A 20,727-nucleotide genomic window follows, 5' to 3' on the forward strand; every position below is an offset into this window, starting at 1 on the left:
TAAGTAGCCTGAATTTGCCTATTTTAAAAGATTACTGCATGCATATGTAGGCTGCAGTTGAGAAATTAATTTCATTTGAAAGAATATTGCAGAGGTTTTAGTTGGTAGCAAAATGCCAAGGGCTTTGTTACCCATTTATTCTTCACTTTCCCCAAGTGTTAGTTTTATGGACATGTGAAAGGGGGGTGGGGGGGAGGTGGAAATCAAGCAACTGTTAAGTTGCTCAATCAGCTTCCTCTCAGTGCATAGTTAGTGATATCAGTGAGTCATTAGGATATAATTACAAATGGAGTGCAAGGTGCAGTTTGTTGAAAAAGTCTCTATTTATAGTGAACGAGACACTGTACTCTACATAGGAAGGAAAAAATGTTGGCGGGTGGGGGAGTTAGGGGGAGAGGAGAGAAGTAACCAGCAAATCAATGCCATTGTTTATGGCTGTTTAGAAGAAACTATGTAGCTTTACAATGCCTCTCACTCAGCAATGCAAAAATGGTACAGAAGAGATGCCTAGCAGGGGTTAAGTCCTTATGCCTGCACTGCAGCCTATTTCTGTCAACACTGGACTTGGGAAACAAACATTTATGCTTTGTGAAATGAAAGTGTATTTTTGAAGACTAGCCGTCAGATATTTTTTGCCCTTCACACTTTCAGATGCTTAGCCTTTTTTGTAAGTTGACTGCAAAGTGCATTGGTTTTCCAGGCCAAGAAAGAAGAAAGAAAGAAAGAAAGAAAGAAAGAGAGAGAAATTGGGGGAGGGGGTCTCTTGACAAGTGCCCGTGGCGTCATTGTCAAGTACACGAGCTTCAAGTAGAAGATGGCAGGAAGGTTGGCACAGAACATGCTTCCTTCAAGTCTATTACCTCCAGGGTACCTGACTCTTGAGAAGCTTTTCAATCCTTCCAAATGACGTTATTCCGAACTGTCATCTGGTTTATTTGGAGCACACTGTCTCGCAGATAAACATGCTATTTAACTGCAGGTCAGGGTACAGAGTCAATCTGCTAGCAAAATGCCCGGGATACGTTAAACAGCATTGACATGCAGTGGGAGATGAAGAGAGATCAACGTTGTCACCAGCATGTGTGGAATTGGTCCGCACTGCGGGGGAGGGGGGGAATGCATCGCAGTATATTGAAGTGTATTTTATAAAAGCCATAATATAGTTGAACATTTAAAACTATGACCTGTCAAGTGCTAGGGATTAAGGCGCTATGTAATATGGAACATGAAGTTCAGGAGCATAGCAGCAAGGCAGCATCTTCTGCATCTTGGGGAACAGCTCAGAGGCTGGAAAAGGTTGACTAGTCTAGATAGCAGGAAAAGTGTTTATAGACAGTTTGGGGATTTCATTTCATACGGAGAGAAAGAAATCGCTTGTCACAAAATGTGAAGAAGTGGATGTTTTTCTCCCCAAAAATGACAAGTTATGCAGTGGTTTATTATGATGGTTAGTTTTCTACAAGAAAGTGTAGCATTTTTAAATGGTCATTTACATTTGATTATAATGGAGGCACCATCATTCATAGTCAAATGTATGGACATTCTGTGTGGGTATTTGGATCACCTGAAATATTTTAGCCAACCCAGTTTTATACTTTTGCGAGGTACTGATCAAATACTGTAGCACTGATTTTATTATATTCATACACATTATACAATTATTGTTATACTACTATTGATATTTAACCATCTATCTTCCCTCACCACTTTCAATGAAGGTCCATGCTGAATATCCAGTAACAAAGGGAAGCATAACTGTATTAAAGATACCCAAGGGACATGACCAGATTTTTGGGTGAAATTACAGAATTCTGCCTCCTCCAGTATATTTTGTGTGCCTTACAAAGACACATTTTCAAAGTAACTTTTTTCATAAGGAAAAGAAGGTAGCTAGTCCTTTTTTTCTTCTTCAAGCAGGCAAAAGCAAATACAAAATTACTTCATGATTAGGAACAAAGTGTTTCCTGCAAAAAATAGAGATCTCCTGTGCAAACTTATAGAATCACTAAAGAAATTAGAAATAATTTGCACATCTGTAAAATCTGACTAAGCATCATCCCTTATAAATACATTTCAGCAGACTCCCCTGGTTTTGGAGGGTTCTTTAATTGTCCGCTACTGCAATTGTGGTGGAAAAGCATACTATTATTTAATTTTATTTTTTTTTTAAAAAAAGAAAACTGCACACAGAAGTTAGTTCCTTAAAAAAAGCAGGAAGTTGGGCACATCCTGGAGGGTGGGGGGAGGGAATAGAAAGGAAAACTATTGAAATTAAAACTTCTTTTGTGATCAAAAGAGATTTTATTGCCTTTTGCTTAATTAAATGCCTCAGAAGTGTGTGAAACATTGTTATAGTTAAAAAACATTGTTACTTTGTAAATCGTAGGGACAAAAGGGCTCTACTGCAACTTTAAAGTTTCCGTGCACGTAAATGTCAATAGAGTGCCTTCTCCATCATCAGCACTAAATTCACATTGATGCCTCTTTTCTTCTCTGTATTGATCCTTCCATGAGAACGTAGATTTGTATCTGTTAATTAATGCGTCCTGAAACAGCGTTTGTATTAATCAGGCAGATAAGAAAAATTGGATGCCTGCACCCTCATGACAACCGTAAAAGTGCTGGCCCTGATAAAAATCATGGATGGACCTCAATAAAAAAGTTCCTCCTTCCACTCAATAAACTAATCATCCTGCTTTTAATTATTCGGCAGAAAGATGTGTGGAGATTGGAGAATGTGTAAATCTATTTACTAACAGCAGTGTCTGGGAGGGAGAAAGGGGCTGTCACAGGACAGTGCTGCAGGCTACGTTCTCTGTCCATCTGCTATAGCAGAAAAACTGGTTCTTGAGAGAGAGGAAAAGAACAGAGATGCAGGAGCTAATTGAAAATATGCATTCCTCTTTAGAACCTTTCAAATTATTATTTCTGTTTCATTTCCTTCCATTTCCGATAAGAGAAGTGGTGTTATCCATTGTCATATTTCAGAGAGATTTTCTTGATTTGTGTGACAATGTTGTTGATCTTGTTTTGAGGGCATTACAAATGTCCTTTTATCATAAGGCACATGAAACAGTTTGGAAAAATAATAAATAATGAAAAATGTAGAGACAGCGTCCACTTAAGTATTTTACTTTTAATATATGCTTCCAGACCTGGAGTGCTTCTCCTCTTCTCTTCTCTTCTCTTCTCTTCTCTTCTCTTCTCTTCTCTTCCTTCTCTCTGTTTTTATTTTATTTTAATGGGTTCATTCCTGAATGGTGCAGTGGTCTGAATCTAAATTGATGCCTATAGCTTATTTCTTTTGGCCTTTTGTTTACTGTCATGTTATATAGACTTATTCTATTGTAAGGAAGGGGCATTTAAATGAGGAGGCCAGTGCGTTTAAAGATAAATTAGCAACAAAAACAGACTGTTCCTTTTGCAGGATCCTTGTCAAAGCCACATGTAAGCAGCTCCATAAACAACTGACTGAAAGCTTTAGACATGTCTTAAGACCCCCTTAAGAAAAGCTTGGCTAATCCCCTTTGATGATTTTATTAAGTACTTGGTGGTTGCTGGTGCCAACTGGCAAACTACTACATTTCACCAACAGGCCAGGAAATCGCTTCTTCACTGGCATCTTATGTGATTGGGGGGATATTAGCAGTTGGAGATAATAAATTAACAGCTACTGTAAACAGGAGCCTGAAAAGGTATGACAGTAAAGATGTTTGCCCTCAGTGATCCTATTAGGAAGAAAAGAAGTAGGGGGTCGTGGAGTAAAACAAAAGCAAAACTTAAATTCATTAAGAAGCGTTATTAAACACTCTCTCTCTCTCTCTCTCTCAAAAATGATGGTGTGATTACTATTCACTTGGCACTTTAATGTGTCATCCTGTTATTTCAGCACTGTGGTAGAGGCAGAAGCTGTTACAGAAGTAAATTAGCATCTTTTCTGAAGAGGGGAGGTCTTGCTGAGGTTGAAGCTCAAAATGCACTTTGCTTGTTGCTGTTATCATCACCTTAATTCTATTAAGGTATCAAATTTCCCACCTTAAAATGTTTTTCTTTTTGTTAAACACACACACACACACACACTCCCCTTAAAGTAGAACCCTGACATCTTCACACTGTAATCCTATACATCTACTCAGAAGTAATTGAGTTCAGTGGGGTGTACTCTCAGGTAAGTGTGAATAGGATGACAGTGTTTCCAGAAAGCCATTTGAGCCAAATAATTTTAATACCTTCCATAGTAGACAATATCAAATCGGAGCCTCAGAGTAATAAGTGTTTAGAATATATTTGAGTAGATGTATTCTCAAATGCTGAAAAGATAAAATGCAGCAGATTGATGTTGCTACCAAAGGCCCCCAGAAATTTAAAATAACCCCAAGACAAAAGGCATTCTAATTCAAATGCACTTGATGAAACTTTTACTATAATTATTCTATGTTGATTCATCTTGGAGATCAGGGAGGACGGAATCCATAGATACAGATTTGTAACTTATATAACAATGACAAGCACAAAAGTATAGGTATAATGTAGAATTATGATGGCCCAGGACCATTTTAATTATATTTCTGTGTACTTTCCTTCCTGGTTTAGGATTTTCCACTTTATCACTTGCTGACCAGATGAGCCTTCTGCAGAGTGCTTGGATGGAGATTTTGATTCTGGGCGTGGTATACCGATCACTTTCCTTTGAGGATGAGCTTGTCTATGCCGAAGACTATATCATGGATGAAGATCAGTCTAAATTAGCAGGCCTTCTTGATCTCAACAATGCCATCCTGCAACTGGTAAAAAAATACAAGAGCATGAAGCTGGAGAAAGAAGAGTTTGTCACCCTCAAAGCTATCGCGCTTGCTAATTCAGGTTGGCAGATTGGCATGAGGGCTCATGCCATTTTTTTCCCCCTTCCTCTAATACCTCCTGCAATTTCTAAACATGACAGCAGGAATAAGTAATTCTTAATCTTACTACTGCAACGATGTTGAATGGCTAGAAAGAAGGTAGTTCAAATTAAGGGAAGATCTGTGATTATAAGCATTTGTTACACAGGGTTTCTAATTTAGTTAAAAGATGCCAGAAAATTCAGAAGGTATTAAAAGCAAAGATGCTTTTCAATAAGCATAAATGTTGGTCTGCTTAAATCCATTTCATAATCCAGATAAGTCTCATCAGTTCGCTAAAACCCAATAGAATGGATGGGCCCATGACTAAATGCAATATATGATCTACTTCAATCCAGCTACTAAACACAGTGAACTCAATAAGTAAGGTGAACTCAGGTTTTATCAGAGAAGGAAGCAAGCTGCTGTTTAATCTTACAGGAATTCTTCTTTGCCATACAAATTTGATTTTTATGGTAGCTCTTTAACTGATAGATATAACTTGTTCAGAAGGGGTTAAGAAATCAAGGGAGGATTCTTCTCTGCATTTGAACTTAAAAGTGCTGAAGCAGTGAGCTAGTGTCTGATAAGTAAAAAATCGTTTGTTCTTTGTTGTTTTTTCTTTTGTGCCTTCCCTAATGCTTTATTGTGGTCTTAAGTCCCTTTTAGCATTTGCATAAAGTTCATGATAGATCCCTCTTTAATGACGTGCCGATCATTAGATACCTGTGTGTCAATAACATGCTCTGATGCTATGTACCATTGACAGTCACACCGTGCCCCTCCATCTGCTTTTGTTTTGACCCTATCTTTGAACTTTATCTTGGTTGCTGGCCAGTAGTTTTCCCTTTAATTACAAGAAGGAAACTGTCAATAAAATCTGTTAAATGGGATGCAATGAGTGGCTTGAATGGGCGGACGGCTATTTGTTCAAATTCTGCAGCATTCAAGGTATTGACAGTTTGTTTTCTGGGGCCATATGTGACGATCAATCTCAGGCTGGGCTCAGCCGCGCTGAAAAATGAAAAACCAGATTGCTTTTGCTTACTTGTGGATGACGACTTGTGATTTGGCGTGGTCCTAGTGAGATGAGACCTTCTGCCCAAATTGCCCCCCCGAGAGCCAGTATGCGTGACTGTTTTTAGAAATAATTTTTTAATTGATTTTGTAATTAACAGTTCATCTACAGTATTGATGCATGAATCCTCAGATTGATAGGAGGAAAATTGTTTTCAACAATGAAGTTGTACGTCCCTATTTGTCTTCATAATAGGATCTAGCATTTTGCATTTTTAATTGGGGTTTTAATTTAAAAAAAAACATAAAATGCAGAAACAAAATATTATCTTTAATAAACCCAAATAACTTTTTCCATTGATACAGGTATACACAGGTTTTGTTATCATACATATTCTAGTTCTAATTCCTGTCTCAAAAATCTCATTTTATTTGTATCAGGAAGAAGTTAGCTTTCTCTAAAATAATATTATGAACCACCATATGGTGCCTATATTAGTGTCATGATCTGTGATAGTTATTGATAAAGTGAGATACTTATAGGTATAGAAACCAGGAACAGTTTTCATAGAAATACTCATTTTTGAACATTTTGAAGGGCAGCTAACCTCTGCATATTTGGAGGTGATTGAGACAGTATTTCTGTCTGACCTGCAGAGATTTAATATGACATTCATTGAAATTATCAGCTTAGCATAAACATCTGGCTTGATTCAATAATAATTAATGCTCTTTTGTGCTCTAAATCGGTGAACTGATTTAACAGTAACCTCCTTCCTTCCCTCCCTCCTTGTTCCACCCATACATAAACATATAGGATTCACATACATTAATATGAGTGGAATATCACTAATATAACTCCAGTTCATAATGATTTGAAACAGGACGCTTGTGAAAGAAGACTGATGGGTTTCTATAAAGCAGAAATGCAACTCAGTTTGGGAGAGGAAGGAGATCCAGATGTGTTCTGCAGCTGTCTCCTATCCTGTTTACATATGAGAAGCTAGTGTAGTTAGCATCAGCCTGAGCAGCCCCTATAAGCCAGGAAGCTGAAAAGATGCAGCTGGGCTGTTTCTCACTCTCCCACAAGTCTTTGAGAATTCAGCCAGCATTGAGGGTATCACCTAGTACTGGACATGGTTAGCTGGTGGAGAGGCAAGTTTCTTTGCCTAGGATGTGTTCTCCAAAGACAATAGTTCCTAACTTTCCTAGGATCCGGAAATATAACAGTGTCTATCTCTGTAATGTAACACTTTCCATCTCTGTATTATTTATTACATTTTTACCCTCCCTATCTCCAAGGAGCTCTGGGTGATGTACAGGAACTCTGGCAGGAAATCCCTGCCAGTACAAATTAGACAGGCACCAACCCTTCTGGGGTTTGGGTGCCTACTGAATATGTATTTGTTCCAACAAGCATCCCCAGAAAGGTAATATTGTCTTCAGTACAGAATTATAATATATAGTATTTCGTTATGGTTTTATACTGTATTGTTTTGTGTAGTGCTTAGAAATTTATTTTAATGTAAGTGAATCATAAATATAATTAAATAAATAATACACAGCCCCTCCCCCTTTATCCTCACAACAAAGTCGCACAAGAATTAGGCTGAAGAGAGTGACTGGTCTAAATGTTGTCCATTCTGGTTAGTGCAGAAAGATGCCTACCCATGAATAAAGAGGAGTCATAAGCAAAAGCAAACCACCTGATTGGGGTCTTAACACCATTCGTATACCATTGGTAACAGCCATAAGCAATGGGTTAACTTAACCCCAAAATACTGGTTGTATATTTTGGCTTTATGTATAGGAACCCTCATCAGGAACTCTGAAAACACTGCTGGGGAGCAGGGGGAATCCTAATCCTTAGCTGTATAATCTGTGCAAGAAACAATTTGGCACCAGTGAGTGCTTTCTTTACTCATGCAGAAAAAAATGCCTTTGAATATTTTCCAAAGTGTGTATGTACCAATTACTTCAGGCATACAGGCAGGTGAACTGTTTGCAGCGTAATAAAAGGTGTTCTCTCTGTCTCTTAGTGCTGTTACTAAGTGCTCCCATGTATTGATTGGGAAATGCCAAATGGAAGGATGTAGGTTTACAGGTTTGTTTGTTTTTAATTATTTCATCAAGAAACAGTAGTTTCTATTTTTAGGCTAGAGGCCTTTGAAAAGGCTTTGCATTCCCAATCAGTTCAAGTGCCAGAGAATTTCAAATTCATTTTGCACACCCAATCTTCTTTCGTTGATTGAAGCCTTTAAAGAAGCGGCTCACTGTGGGCTTCTTCCGCTTTTATTCCGCGATTGAGATTGGTTACTCACAGAAGTTTGCGGGTCCTTTACATGACGTCGTTAACCTCCGGGGTGTCTCCTGCACTAAATGACCTTTAAAATATCAGAGATAACGAGTTATCAAATTACAGCTCACGGAGTTCCCTCCGTTAAAAGGAAAAGCTGCAATTAAGAGGAGCTAGACCAATGAAACATATGGAAGACTCAGATAAGGGGGGAAAGGAGGGGGAAAGTGGGGGAAGCAGGTGTACAGGGAGTCCATCGTGATCCTGCATTTAAAATGGAAGCGGAAAGCCCCATTTTAAATGTGGGGTTTTAGGCTGGTGTAGAGATGCTCTGTAACCCTAAAAAGGAGAATCGTAGAGTTTGTATGAAAAAGCTGACAAGTTTCAAGTGGATTAACCTGGTGGGTATAAAGTGGAGAAAAGGTTAATCTAAAGATTCAGTAGTTTCTGTTGGGGTGGCAGTCCGGAGACACAGTGGAACAGAGGCTGGCAGTTATAAGACTGGGCAGTACTGAGGGGTGTACTGGTGGCACTGAACCAAGAGAGGCATGGAGTAGGCAGACATGAAAGCAGGTACATGTAGTCTGACAGCCAACTGATCTCTAGAGAAAGGCTGCTGAAACTGAGGAGCCTTGCCCAGAGTCTGGCCACTATCTGGAGAGGCGAAGCTCTGCTGGCTTCTTATGTCATTTAACAACCACTGAGTAAGCAAGCTGCAGTATTCCTTCTGACCAGCTGCATTAGTCGTATCCGAGTGCAGCAGATGGGGTAGCAGCTTCCTTTTCCGGTGGTGAAAAAAGGAAGGTGCCTGAGTTTAGTAGCCAGAGTTCCTCGTCTGTGACTACCCATCCCTTATAGCTCTACTCATATACAAGAGACATTTAAAATATTGCCTTGCTATTTCAAAGCTTGGAGCCTGTTTATGCGTTATAGGGAAATACTCCTGCAAAGATGAGAATCATCCAAGAATGGGGGTTTCTTCTCTTGTGGTCATGTAACACATTTATAATGTATTGATGGCAGTCAAGAAAGCCAACACAAATCCTAGTATTCTTGAGACCATAATATTCAGAGACCATAGACAAAGCAACCTTTAAATAAAACAAACACGTGGCAGGTAAAAGCCTGCTGGAATAGAAATGTCTTCACCAACCCATGAAAACAGCCAGAGTGGGCTGCCTGCACTTCATGTGGTAAGATATTTTACAGTACTGGTGCAGTCACTGAGAAGGCCCTGTCTATTTTTCATCACTGTCAACTGTGTCTTCCACCCTAGGTGGGAGTGTGACACAGAGAAGGAAGTGGGCAGGTTGGTATGGGAAGAGGTAATCCCTCAGTTACCCTGGATCCAAGCCATTTAGAGCCTTAAATGTCACGACCAGTACTTTGAGTTGTGTCTGGAAACAAATTAGCAACCAATGCAGATGTTGTAGGATATTTGTAACATGATCCCATGGTCAGGTGCCCACTAACATCTTTGCTGCCGCATTCTGGATCAACTACAGCATCAGAAGACACTTCAAAAGTAGCATTACAGTAATTCAGTCAATGTAGAGTGCATTACAGTAATTCAGTCTTGATGTAACTAAGGCATGTTGTTAGCCACGTCTGATTTCCTCTGAAGCTGGCATACCAGCCTAAGGTGGGCGAAGGTAGTTCTGGACACTGCCCTCACCTGGTCACCCAGATGCAAAACCAAATCCAGGAGCATCCTCAAAGTGCAAACCTGATTTTTCATGAGGAGTCCAACCCCATCTAAACCAGATTGAGTCCCTGTTTCAGAGTCCATCTCCTGATTAAGCTCCAGTTTGTTACCCCACATCCAGTCCATTACCAAATGAGGCATCACTCTAGGATCCCAACAACCTCCTTGCTGTTAGGTGAAAAAGAGAAATAGAGCTGTGTGTCATTTACGTATTGGTGGCAGCACACTCCAAACCCTTGGATGATCTCTCTCGTATATTCTATGTCAGGTATGATAAATCTGCAGGAGTTTCAAGGGTAGTTAAAAGAACTCCAATTAAATTAGCAAATTGGGAAAAGATTTGCAAACTGGTGTGCTCCAAATGTTTTGATTACAACTCCCAGCATTCCTGGCCATGTTAGCTTGGCTATGCTAGCTGAGGCTGGTGGGAGCTGAAGTCCAAAACATCTGGAAGACACCAAGTTGGGAAAGGTTGGTTTAGAGTGTTGAACGAGGATTGGAGAGACATAGGTTCAAATCCCCACTTAGTCATGAAGCTCACTGTGTGACCTTGGGCCAGTCACTATCTCTCAGCGTAACCAACCTGAAAGGGTTGTTATGAGGGTAAAATGAGGTGAGAGAGAGCAATGTATATTGCCTTAAGCTCCATGGGGAAAGGTGTGTTATAAATGTAATAACAGAAATAGATAGTATCTCAAACATGTGCCCTAGATGTGTTTTTCTATCATAGGACTGCCTTAAATTCATGCTTTCTAGAAACGATTAATGAATATAGCCCTATTCAGGTGTTCACAAAAGGGTTAAACACAATGTGTGAGGAGGAATGCTCCAGCCCCACCCCTTTCCTTCCTCATGTTTGTCACCCTCAACTTGTGGTGGGCGACGGTCTGAAGAGGAGAGCCTCCTGTAACTGTGGAGGCTCTTCACGCAAACCAGAACTCTTAAAAAATATGCATTCCAGCTCACATGGAGAGTTTCTACGGTTATAGGACGCTCTCTTCTTCAGACTGTCACCCTCCATGAGCTGAGGGCGATAAACATGATGAGGGAGAGGGGCAGGGTTAGAGCACTCCACCTCACACATTGAGTTTAATCCCATTGTGAACATCTGAATAGGGCTAATGTCTGATCAACAGAAACCACAAGATGTTCCCCAAGAGCAAGGCCATATACCTATGTGATGTACTGTAACACAGAGTATCAGGCTATTGATTCTACCTTTTACAGAGTAATTTATTATCATTGAGCATAGTATCCATGAAAATGAAATACAGATAGATAGCACGGGGAGTATGGAGTGGAGATCAAGTTCCGCATGTAATTTTTCAAGGCATTCTATGGGTGCTTCCAAATGAGGCTTTTATGGTGCCATTACCTTGCCTCATTCACAAAGCCTGTGCATTTCTGAGCTTGCAGTGTGATTCTCAGAACAACAACAAAAAGTATACATTTGGGAAATGCACTTGAAAAAATGTGCACAAACACGCTTTACTCAATGTGTCTATTTAGAAAATGCACACAAATTTTTGTGTGAAAACTAAAGCTCACCATCAGATACGGACACAAGTCAGAAGGAGGTGGAATATGGAGAACTTCAGTGAGATAAAGTTTTGTTGGTTTACACACCCATACATTTAGTGCATCCCTTGATCAGGCTACCTAAAAAATCACCTCCCCCCACCCCCATGCAGCTACCTGAACCTTAAGATCTTCTTCTGACTGCCCCCACCAAATGAGATGAGGCAGATGACTACTAGGGAGAGGGATTTTTCAGTAATAACACCTCTTTTATGGAACCTTCTCATAGAGGTTTGCCTGGTGCCATCTTTCTGTTGCTAGGTGAAAACTTTTTTTATTCAGCTAGGGCTTTTCAAGAACATGTTTTTTAGTCTGGGCTTTTCAGTTTATAATCCATGTTTTAATTGTATTTTAGCTTTAATAGTTTTATTGTTCTATATAGGTTGCAGTCCTATACTTTCTTACCTGGGAGTAAGCCCCACTGAACTCAGTGGGATTTATTTTTGAGTAGACATTTATTTATTTATTTGTTTGTTTAATTTCATTTCTATACCGCCCAATAGCCGAAGCTCTCTGACATGTATAGACAAATATAGACATGTATAGGATTGTGCTGTTAATGTTGTATTTGTTTTCTGAGCCACCCAGAGAACTTATATAATGGGGTGAGTATATATAGTAAATAAAGTATAAGGGTAAGCAGATTAGTTCCATTCCATACTTTTATTGTCCAGAGGGCTCCCTCTGCCCTGCATTCCATTTTTACAGAACTCCAGTTCAGCTGAAAAATTCTACAATTAGTTCTGGAATTAAGAGTGTGTAGCGCAGGCGTGCAGAACCTCAGACCTGTGGGCCAAATCCAGCTAGCCTAGGGTTCCATTCCAGCCCTCGGTGGTTCCTCAAATGGCAATGGCCCTTCCCCAGGCTCCACCCCTTTCCCCCGAGGGCCAGTATTTGATGGTTTCCTGGCTTTTGCATGTTTTTCCCCCATTCTAAAAGGTTGAGATGCCTCTCCTAAGGCTTAGCTACTTGTAGTAGGAGCATTAAGTTAAAATGTGCTGATATTTTTTGTATTTTGACACTGTAGCGTTTCGCCTTTGGCCCTGCCCACTATTGGAATGTGGCCCCCGAGATATTTCCCGAAATTGAATCTGGCCCTCAGGTTGAAAGAGGTTCAATGCCCATGGTGTAGAGCTTGCCACAGCATTTAGTGCCTTCAGTTCATTTGCGTATTTCTCTCTCACACGCACCCCTGCCCCGCAATCTCCCAATTACCAATGTGAACATGCACTGGTAAAACACTGCACAAAAGGAATCTTAATGAAGTCATATGTACTACTGTCACATAAAGGTTGCTTTATTACAGTTTTACGCAGTCCACTGTTCACTAAGAAGTAAGTCCTATTGAGTTCAGTGGTACTTATTGATATTCACTCCACAGTATAAGCAAGTATAAGACTGCAGCCTTAATATGCATGTGTACATTGTTGATGCACAGTGGGATCCGAGAAAGATATAAGTGAATTAATACCTGAGGCAACCTGTACATGTGTACAGTGCTCTACAAAATTTGGAAATGAAAATGGAACAATGGAGGATTCTAAAGCATCAAAGCAAGGTAACTGTGAACTCCAAAATCTGTAGAGAAATTTGGATGAGGGGAATTTTGGAAGAATTCACAGTGTGGTAGATGGTTCTGGATTTGAATTTGTTCAGCCAATGGTCTGCATTTGGGGCTATGGCATCAACAGGTTCAACAGCATGCCTCTAAAACATAAGTGTCAATCAGCAAACATACCCAAATTCTTAGCTGTGGAACTGAAATCATGAGCTGTCCTCAGCCATGTTTTTTCTTTTTGCACTGGCTTCCTCTACAGTTGAAGCTGTTCCACCTTACTTTTTCAATGTATCCATTCTCCCACTCACTCCATCCATCCATCCTACCAATCTTACTTTGTTTAACTACTTCTCATTCTGTAATGTTGCTACTGTCAGGCAGAAAAAAATGAGGATGGATGATAATAGGGGAAATGTTTTGTTTTTTAACTATAAATTCCTCTCCCACCTTTTAGGGGCAGGGGGGAAGATGTACAATTAGGTGGGCAGTATCCAGTACTGCAGCTGCGCCTCCACTCATTTTGTTGTGCCCACTAGTGCTTCCTAAAGCAACCTTGGAAATGAGCTGAAATACTTATTTTGGAACAGGCCAGGTCATCTGAACTCCACTGATCCATTGTGGAAATGAACTTTTGGGGTTGTTTCTGGTTGCTTCAGGAACCACTGGATTCCTCTTGCACAAGAAGTGGGTCCCATTAGCACAGTATTTGATACTGCCTTGTAGCTGAATAAAATTAAAATAGCCCTGTTGCATTAGATAAAGTATCTATGATCATGTTTCCCATAGTGGCCAACCATAGGACAGCAGGGCTTGAAGGCAATAGCTGTTCCCTGTTGCTGCTTCCCAGCATCCAGAATTCAGTGTCATACTGCCTCTGAACTTGAAAGTTCCATAGCACCAATAGTCATAGAATGTGCCTGCCCAGACCTTCAGATCATCCTCAGTGGCCCTTCTCCGTGAGCCCCTGCCAAAGGAAGTGAGGCAGGTGGCTACTAGGAAGAGGGCCTTTTCTGCTGTGGCACCCCGGCTGTAGAATGAACTCCCTAGTGAGGTTCACCTGGCACCTACATTGCATTCCTTCCAGTGCCAGGTGAAGACCTTTTTATTTTCCCAGGCATTTTAGCATTTTAGCTTTCGAGACTTTTAGCTTTGCTGTTTTAAATCTGTATTTTAAATCTCTGCATTGCTGCTAGGTTTTACTCTGATTTTATTCTGGTTGTATTGTTATATTGTGGTTTTAATGTTTTTATATTTTATATAGTTTTACTGTGTGCTTTTTGGTTTTAATCTTTGTGAACCGCCCAGAGAGCTTCGGCTATTGGACAGTATAGAAATGAAATAAAAAAAAAATAGAATTGAATGTACTGTTAAACCATCTAAGTCAGTGGTAGCATTTCTAGTGCCAGCAAATTCCATAAATTAACTATGCATTGTGTGAACAATGGCACTAAGTTCTACTTTCTGAGAAAGGGAGAGAAAAACTTTCAACTTTCTCCACACCATGCATAATTTGATACATCTCTACAACGTCCCTCCTTAGTCCCAAATACTTTAGCCTTTCCTCTTAGGAGTGTGGTCCAGACCCCTGATCATTTTGGTTGCCCTCTTCTGCAGCTTTCCCAGCGCTACAATATCATTTTTAAGATGGGGCAACCATCTTAAGATGGGGGTTTTTAAGACGGGGCTCATCACAATTTTCCCAGCCTTGCAATACCAGCTGCTATTTTGTCAGTCCCTGTCTTGATCCCTAGCGTGATTTCCCCCCCCCCCGCTACCACACACGGAGCTGCTGTTTTCAGTGAACTGTTTTGAGTGAACTAACCCCAATGTGCATTATTTTATACATGCTTACATTGAAACTCATTCGCTATTTTGTTGTCCCAAAATGTTACCAAGATTAAAGAGACCCTTTTGAAGGTGTTTGTAGTCTTCTTGGGTTTCCACCAGCCTGAATAATTTGCTGTCATCAACAAAATTAGGTACTTTAGTGCTTACTCCTAACTCCAGATCCTTTATGAAGACATTAAATAGCCCTGATTTCAATACACATCCTTTGGGAATCCAACATTATTTCCTCCACTGCAAAAACTGTCAATGTATTTCTACCCTCTACTTCCTCTTGTTTAATAAGTTACTAATCCTTAAGAGGGCCTGTCCTTATTTTGGATTTTTTATTTTAGTTTTCTATATTGAAATGTACCAGTTTTAAAATTAAATTGTTCCAGACTACGCATAATGTAACTACATGCTTTTTAGGGCATGTGTTCATTGGAACTCATAATTATTAAATGTGTAGAATCCCCGTAGGACTCCATTATGTGTAATAACAGATAAACTATCATTAGAATCAATAAAATGTGCTAAATGATCCAAACTTGTACATAATTAAGTGTGTTTTTCAGAGCAGGAGCTATTAGATTTTTCTTTCTTTTCAGTTTGCACATTTATTTTTGTAAATAATAAATCCTGGTCTTTATTAACCTCTTCATTCCCAGGATTTCTTTCAGGAGACATTGCTCAAATATTTATTTTTTTAAAATACCTTATGTCCCAAGTTGATTTCTTGTAGAAATCAAGGTGGCTAAAACGTTGTTAAGTCATGTCCGACTCTTCGTGACCCCATGGACCATAGCACGCTAGGCCTTCCTGTCCTGCGCTCTCTCTCGGAGTGTGCTCAAATTCATATTCATTGCATCAGTGATGCTATCTAGCCATCTCATCCTCTGCCGTCCCCTTCTCCTTTTGCCTTCAATCTTCCCCAGCATTAGGGTCTTTTCCAGTGACTTTTCTCTTCGCATTAGGTGGCCAAAATATTTGAGCTTCAGCTTCAGTATCTGTCCTTCCAATGAGCACTCAGGGTTGATTTCCTTTAGGATTGACTGATTTGACCTCCTTGCAGTCCAGGGGACTCGTAAGAGTCTTCTCCAGCACCACAGTTCAAAAGCATTGATTCTTAGGCGCTCAGCCTTCCTTATAGTCCAGCTCTCACAGCCATACATTACTACTGGGAAAACCATAGCTTTGATTAGACGGACCTTTGTCGGCAAGGTGATGTCTCTGCTTCTTACTACGCTGTCTAGGTTTGCCATAGCTTTCCTCCCAAGGAGCAAGCGTCTTTTAATTTCATAGCTACAGTCACCGTCTGCGGTGATCTTGGAGCCCAAGGAAATAAAATCTGTTACTGCTTCCATTTCATCCCCTTCTATATGCCAGGAAGTGATGGGGCCAGATGCCATGATCTTTGTTTTTTTAATGTTGAGTTTCAAACCAGCTTTTGCACTGTCCACTTTCACCCTCAACAAGAGGCTCTTGAGATCCTCTTCGCTTTCTGCTATTAGGGTGGTATCGTCTGCGTATCTGAGGTTGTAGATAATTCTCCCGGCAATCTTAATTCCGACCTGTGATTCATCCAACCCAGCGTTTCTCATGATGTACTCTGCATATAAATTAAATAAGCAGGTCGACAAAATGCAGCCTTGTCGTACTCCTTTCCCAATTTTGAACCAATTGGTTGTTCCATGTCCGGTTCTTATTGTTGCTTCTTGACCCTCGTACAAGTTTCTCAGGAGACAGGTAAGGTGGTCTGGTACTCCCATCTCTTTCAGAATTTGCCACGGTTTGTTGTGATCCACACAATCAAAGGCTTTAGCCTAGTCAATGAAGTAGAAATAGACGTTTTTTCTGGAATTCTCTTGCTTTCTCCATGATGCAGCGAATGTTGGCGGTTTGATCTCTAGTTCCTCTGCCTCTTCGAAACCCAGCTTGTACTTCCGGTAGTTCTCGGTTCACATACTGCTGAAGCCTAGCTTGTAGGATTTTGAGCATAACCTTGCTGGCATGTGAAATGAGTGCAATTGTGCGGTAGTTTGAACACTCTTTGGCATTGCCCTTCTTTGGAACTGGAATGTAAACTGACCTTTTCCAGTCTTGTGGCCACTGTTGACTGTTCCAAATTTGTTGGCATATTGAGTGCAGCACTTTAACAGCATCATCTTTTAGGATCTTAAATAGCTCAGCTAGAATACTGTCATCTCTGCTAGCTTTGATGTTCGTACTGCTTCCTAAGGCCCACTTGACTTCGCTCTCTAGGATGTCTGGCTATCGGGGACATTCAGATCTTTCCTGTATAGTTCTTCTGTGTATTCTTGCCACCTCTTCTTAATCTCATCTGCTTCTGTGAGGTTCCTGCTGTCTTTGTCCTTTATCATGCCTGTCTTTGCACAAAATGTTCCCTTGATATCTCTGATTTTCTTGAAGAGATCTCTAGTCTTTCCCATTCTATTGTTTTCCTCGATTTCTTTGCATTGTTTTATTTAAGAAGGCCTTCTTGTCTCTCCTTGCTATTCTCTGGAACTCTGCATTCAGTTGGATATATCTTCCCCTTTCTCCCTTGCTTTTCACTTCCCTTCTTTCCTCAGCTACTTGTAAAGTCTCCTCAGACAGCCACTTGGCTTTCTTGCATTTCTTTTTCTTTGGGATGGATTCAGTTGCTGCCTCCTGAACAATGTTACAGACCTCTGTCCATATTTCCTCAGGCACTCTGTCTATCAGGTCTAATCCCTGAAATCTATTCCTCACCTCCACTGTATATTCATAAGGGGTATGATTTAGGTCATACCTGAATGGTTTAGTGGTTTTCCTTACGTTCTTCAATTTAAGCCGAAATTTTGCAATAAGAAGCTCATGATCAGAGCCACAGTCAGCTCCAGGTCTTGTTTTTACTGACTGTATAGAGCTTCTCCATCTTTGGCTGCAAAATACATAATTAATGTTTTTTCGATATTGACCATCTGGTGATGTCCATATGTAGAGTTGCCTCTTGTGCTGTTGGAAAAGCGTGTTTGCTATGATCAGCGTGTTCTCTTGGCAAAACTCTATTAGCCTTTGTCCTGCTTCATTTTGTACACCAAGGCCATGCCTGCCTGTCATCCCAGTTATTTCTTGACTTCCTACTTTAGCATTCCAACCCCCTATGATGAAAAGGACATCTTTTTTTGGTGTTAGTTCTAGAAGGTGTTGTAGGTCTTCATAGAACTGATCAACCTCAGCTTCTTCGGCCTCAGTGGTTGGGGCATAGACTTGAATTACTGTGATGTTGAATGGTTTTGCCTTGGACTCATACAGAGATCATTCTGTCGTTTTTGAGATTGTACCCCAGTACTGTTTTCCCACCCTTTTATTGACTATGAGTGCTATTCCATTTCTTCTAAGGGATTCTTGCCCACAGTAGTAGATATGATGGTCACCTGAAGTAAATTCACCCATGCTTCTCCATTTTAGTTCACTGATAACCAAGATGTCAATGTTCAAACTTGCCATCTCATGTTTGACCACCTCCAACGTACCTTGATTTATTGATCTGACATTCCAGGTTCCTAAACAATATTGTTCTTTACAGCATCGGATTTTCTTTTCACCACCAGACACATCCACAGCTGAGTGTCCTTTCGGCTTTGGCCCAGCCACTTCACTCTTTCTGGCGCTACTTGGAAATTCCCTCTGCTCTTCCCCAGTAGTATATTGGACATCTTCCAACCTGAGGGGCTCATCTTCCGGCGTCATATCTTTTAGCCTTGTGATACGTTCCATGGGGTTTTCTTGGCAAGAATACTGGAGTGGGTTGCCATTTCCTTCTCCAGTGGACCACATTTTGTCAGAACTCTCTGCCATGACCTGTCCGTCTTGGGTGGCCCTGCACGGCATAGCTTATGGATTCACTGAGTTACGCAAGCCCCTTCGCCACAACAAGGCAGTGATCCATAAAGGGGTTGCTAAAATAGTGGCCCTTAAAAATACCTTCTAGGATACAACTACTTTAGGAACCTCTATGGGCTTGCTTTTTATCTTTCTCAAAAACAGCAGATTCCTGTGCCCTAGCATAAAATGCTTTTGAAACCTTTCCCAATTTCAGAAGCAGTTTTTCCATGCAATGTGTGGAAGCTGTTATCCCAAAAACACAATTTCTAAGTCCCCTTGTTCATGCAGTAGTAGTTAGAAGGTGCTGTGGATCCTAGCCTGTTTTAATTGTAATCCTATATAGGTTCACTCACTGTTTGGCATTACAGATTGCATTATCATACTTGACTTGACAATACAGTTTAGAATCCATAATTAGGTACACAGACCCACTGAAAGCAGCAGTTAACTGTTTATACAGCATGGATTCTTGATCCAAATTCAGAATAAGCTATGGTCAGGAACAAGAAGCTTCCTCAAGAGAATCAGCAGAACATATATGCATACACTAGCTGGGGTGTGGGAGGGAGAACCCTTGTCTCTGGCAATCTAGTTAATATATGCAGAATTACAGATATCTTGTCAGACAAAAGCCAGGCTAGGTCTCCACCTCTTCCACACCCCACAGCTTCCTGTCTCCAGGAAATAGATGGATGAGTATATGGACAAGTAAAATCTGATTTGTTATCTTCTGTTGGATTAAAATGGTAAATTAGGTACTTTATAAAGTTTTGTCTCAAACTTACCTTGTCTACAGCAACAAAATAAACCACTGGAAAGGACTGTAGCTCAGTGGGAGAGCCTGTGCGTCCCACGCCGTAGGTCCATGCAAAATCCCTGGCATCTCTAGGTAGTGCTGGAAAAATTCCTGCCTGAAACCCTGGACAGCTACTGCCAGTGAGGGTTGAAAATACTGGGCTAGATAGACCAATGTTCTGACTTGGTATAAGGCAGCTTCCTGTGTTCCTATGGAAAACTTAGACTACTCTCTGGCCAAGGAAGGCAGATCTAGAACTGTGCTTGTCTTAGACATGACATTTACCTGTACATCTTCCTTTCAGGAAAAAATAACTTTTGGATGTGGATTTTAATCTGAAAATGGTGCAGGTGGAAAACGTTAACCCCCAACTCCCCACAACCATAATCCCAATGCACGCCTCCTCTCTTCTCCCCATCCCCCCTCCTGCTGCTATTCAGTTTTTAAAAATGCACGGTGGGAGAACCTGATGATAGACTTTCCGAATCATACTTAGTTTGGTCCCCCTAACTGTGTTCATTTTGTACAGCAGATGGGTCCTAGACAAATAAGAGTCCAGGTTAGTGAGGATGCAGGTGGACTGCTATTTCCTATGCTGGTTGAGCAGTGTAGGACACAACAATGGATTTGAGAATAATTCTAGGGAAAGAACATGTCTTCTGTTATACTTTCTGGAAGTGTAGTATACCATGCACACTCACTGCTCGGAGCAAACAACGCAGCTGCACAGGCTGTGCTAGCCTCGGCAGTCATATGGTCCAGCGAGGGGCCACTGTGTATTCATATGAACTTAAGAAACTGTCTTACATTGACTTGGGCCATTACTCCATTTAGCCCAGCTACTGGATGTCTAGTCTGACTGGCAGTTGTTCTCTAAAATCTGAGGTAAAGGTCTTTCCCAGCCCTGCTACCTGAGAACCTTTAGAGATCTTTGCAGGCAACCCATTTATCAGGACTATGGCGGGCCTGATTCCCAAAATGAAAGTAGTACTATCTGAATTCCTTTCTCTGAACAGAACTTTCTGAAACTGTAAAGCTTCAGTGGATACAGGATTTCAGAAAACCTGGTCTGTGTGCATTTATGATTGGTGCTTTAGTGCACCATAATGCTTTGAGCTTTCTGTATATCTAAGAAATATATTTTGAAAATATTCATGCTCGTTTCAGTGCTAGTTTCCCTTAATCTATGTAAACCAAGCA

At 40.6% G+C, this 20,727-nt stretch overlaps 1 protein-coding gene across 3 annotated transcripts in view; it reads left to right on the forward strand.

Annotated features, from left to right (window-relative positions):
- ESRRG (estrogen related receptor gamma) overlaps nt 1–20,727 on the forward strand; it is a 309,940-nt gene that overhangs the window by 284,942 nt on the left and 4,271 nt on the right. For all 3 annotated transcript variants that reach the window (XM_084828792.1, XM_084828789.1, XM_084828793.1), the window contains one exon: nt 4,594–4,863. In XM_084828792.1, the coding sequence (XP_084684918.1) occupies nt 4,594–4,863 (270 nt within the window). The remainder of the gene's footprint in view (nt 1–4,593; nt 4,864–20,727) is intronic.

The sequence above is a fragment of the Heloderma suspectum genome, chromosome 1 (genome assembly GCF_057233095.1).
Source record: "Heloderma suspectum isolate Gila_16-S chromosome 1, 16-S_ref, whole genome shotgun sequence".
Lineage (NCBI taxonomy): Eukaryota > Metazoa > Chordata > Lepidosauria > Squamata > Helodermatidae > Heloderma > Heloderma suspectum.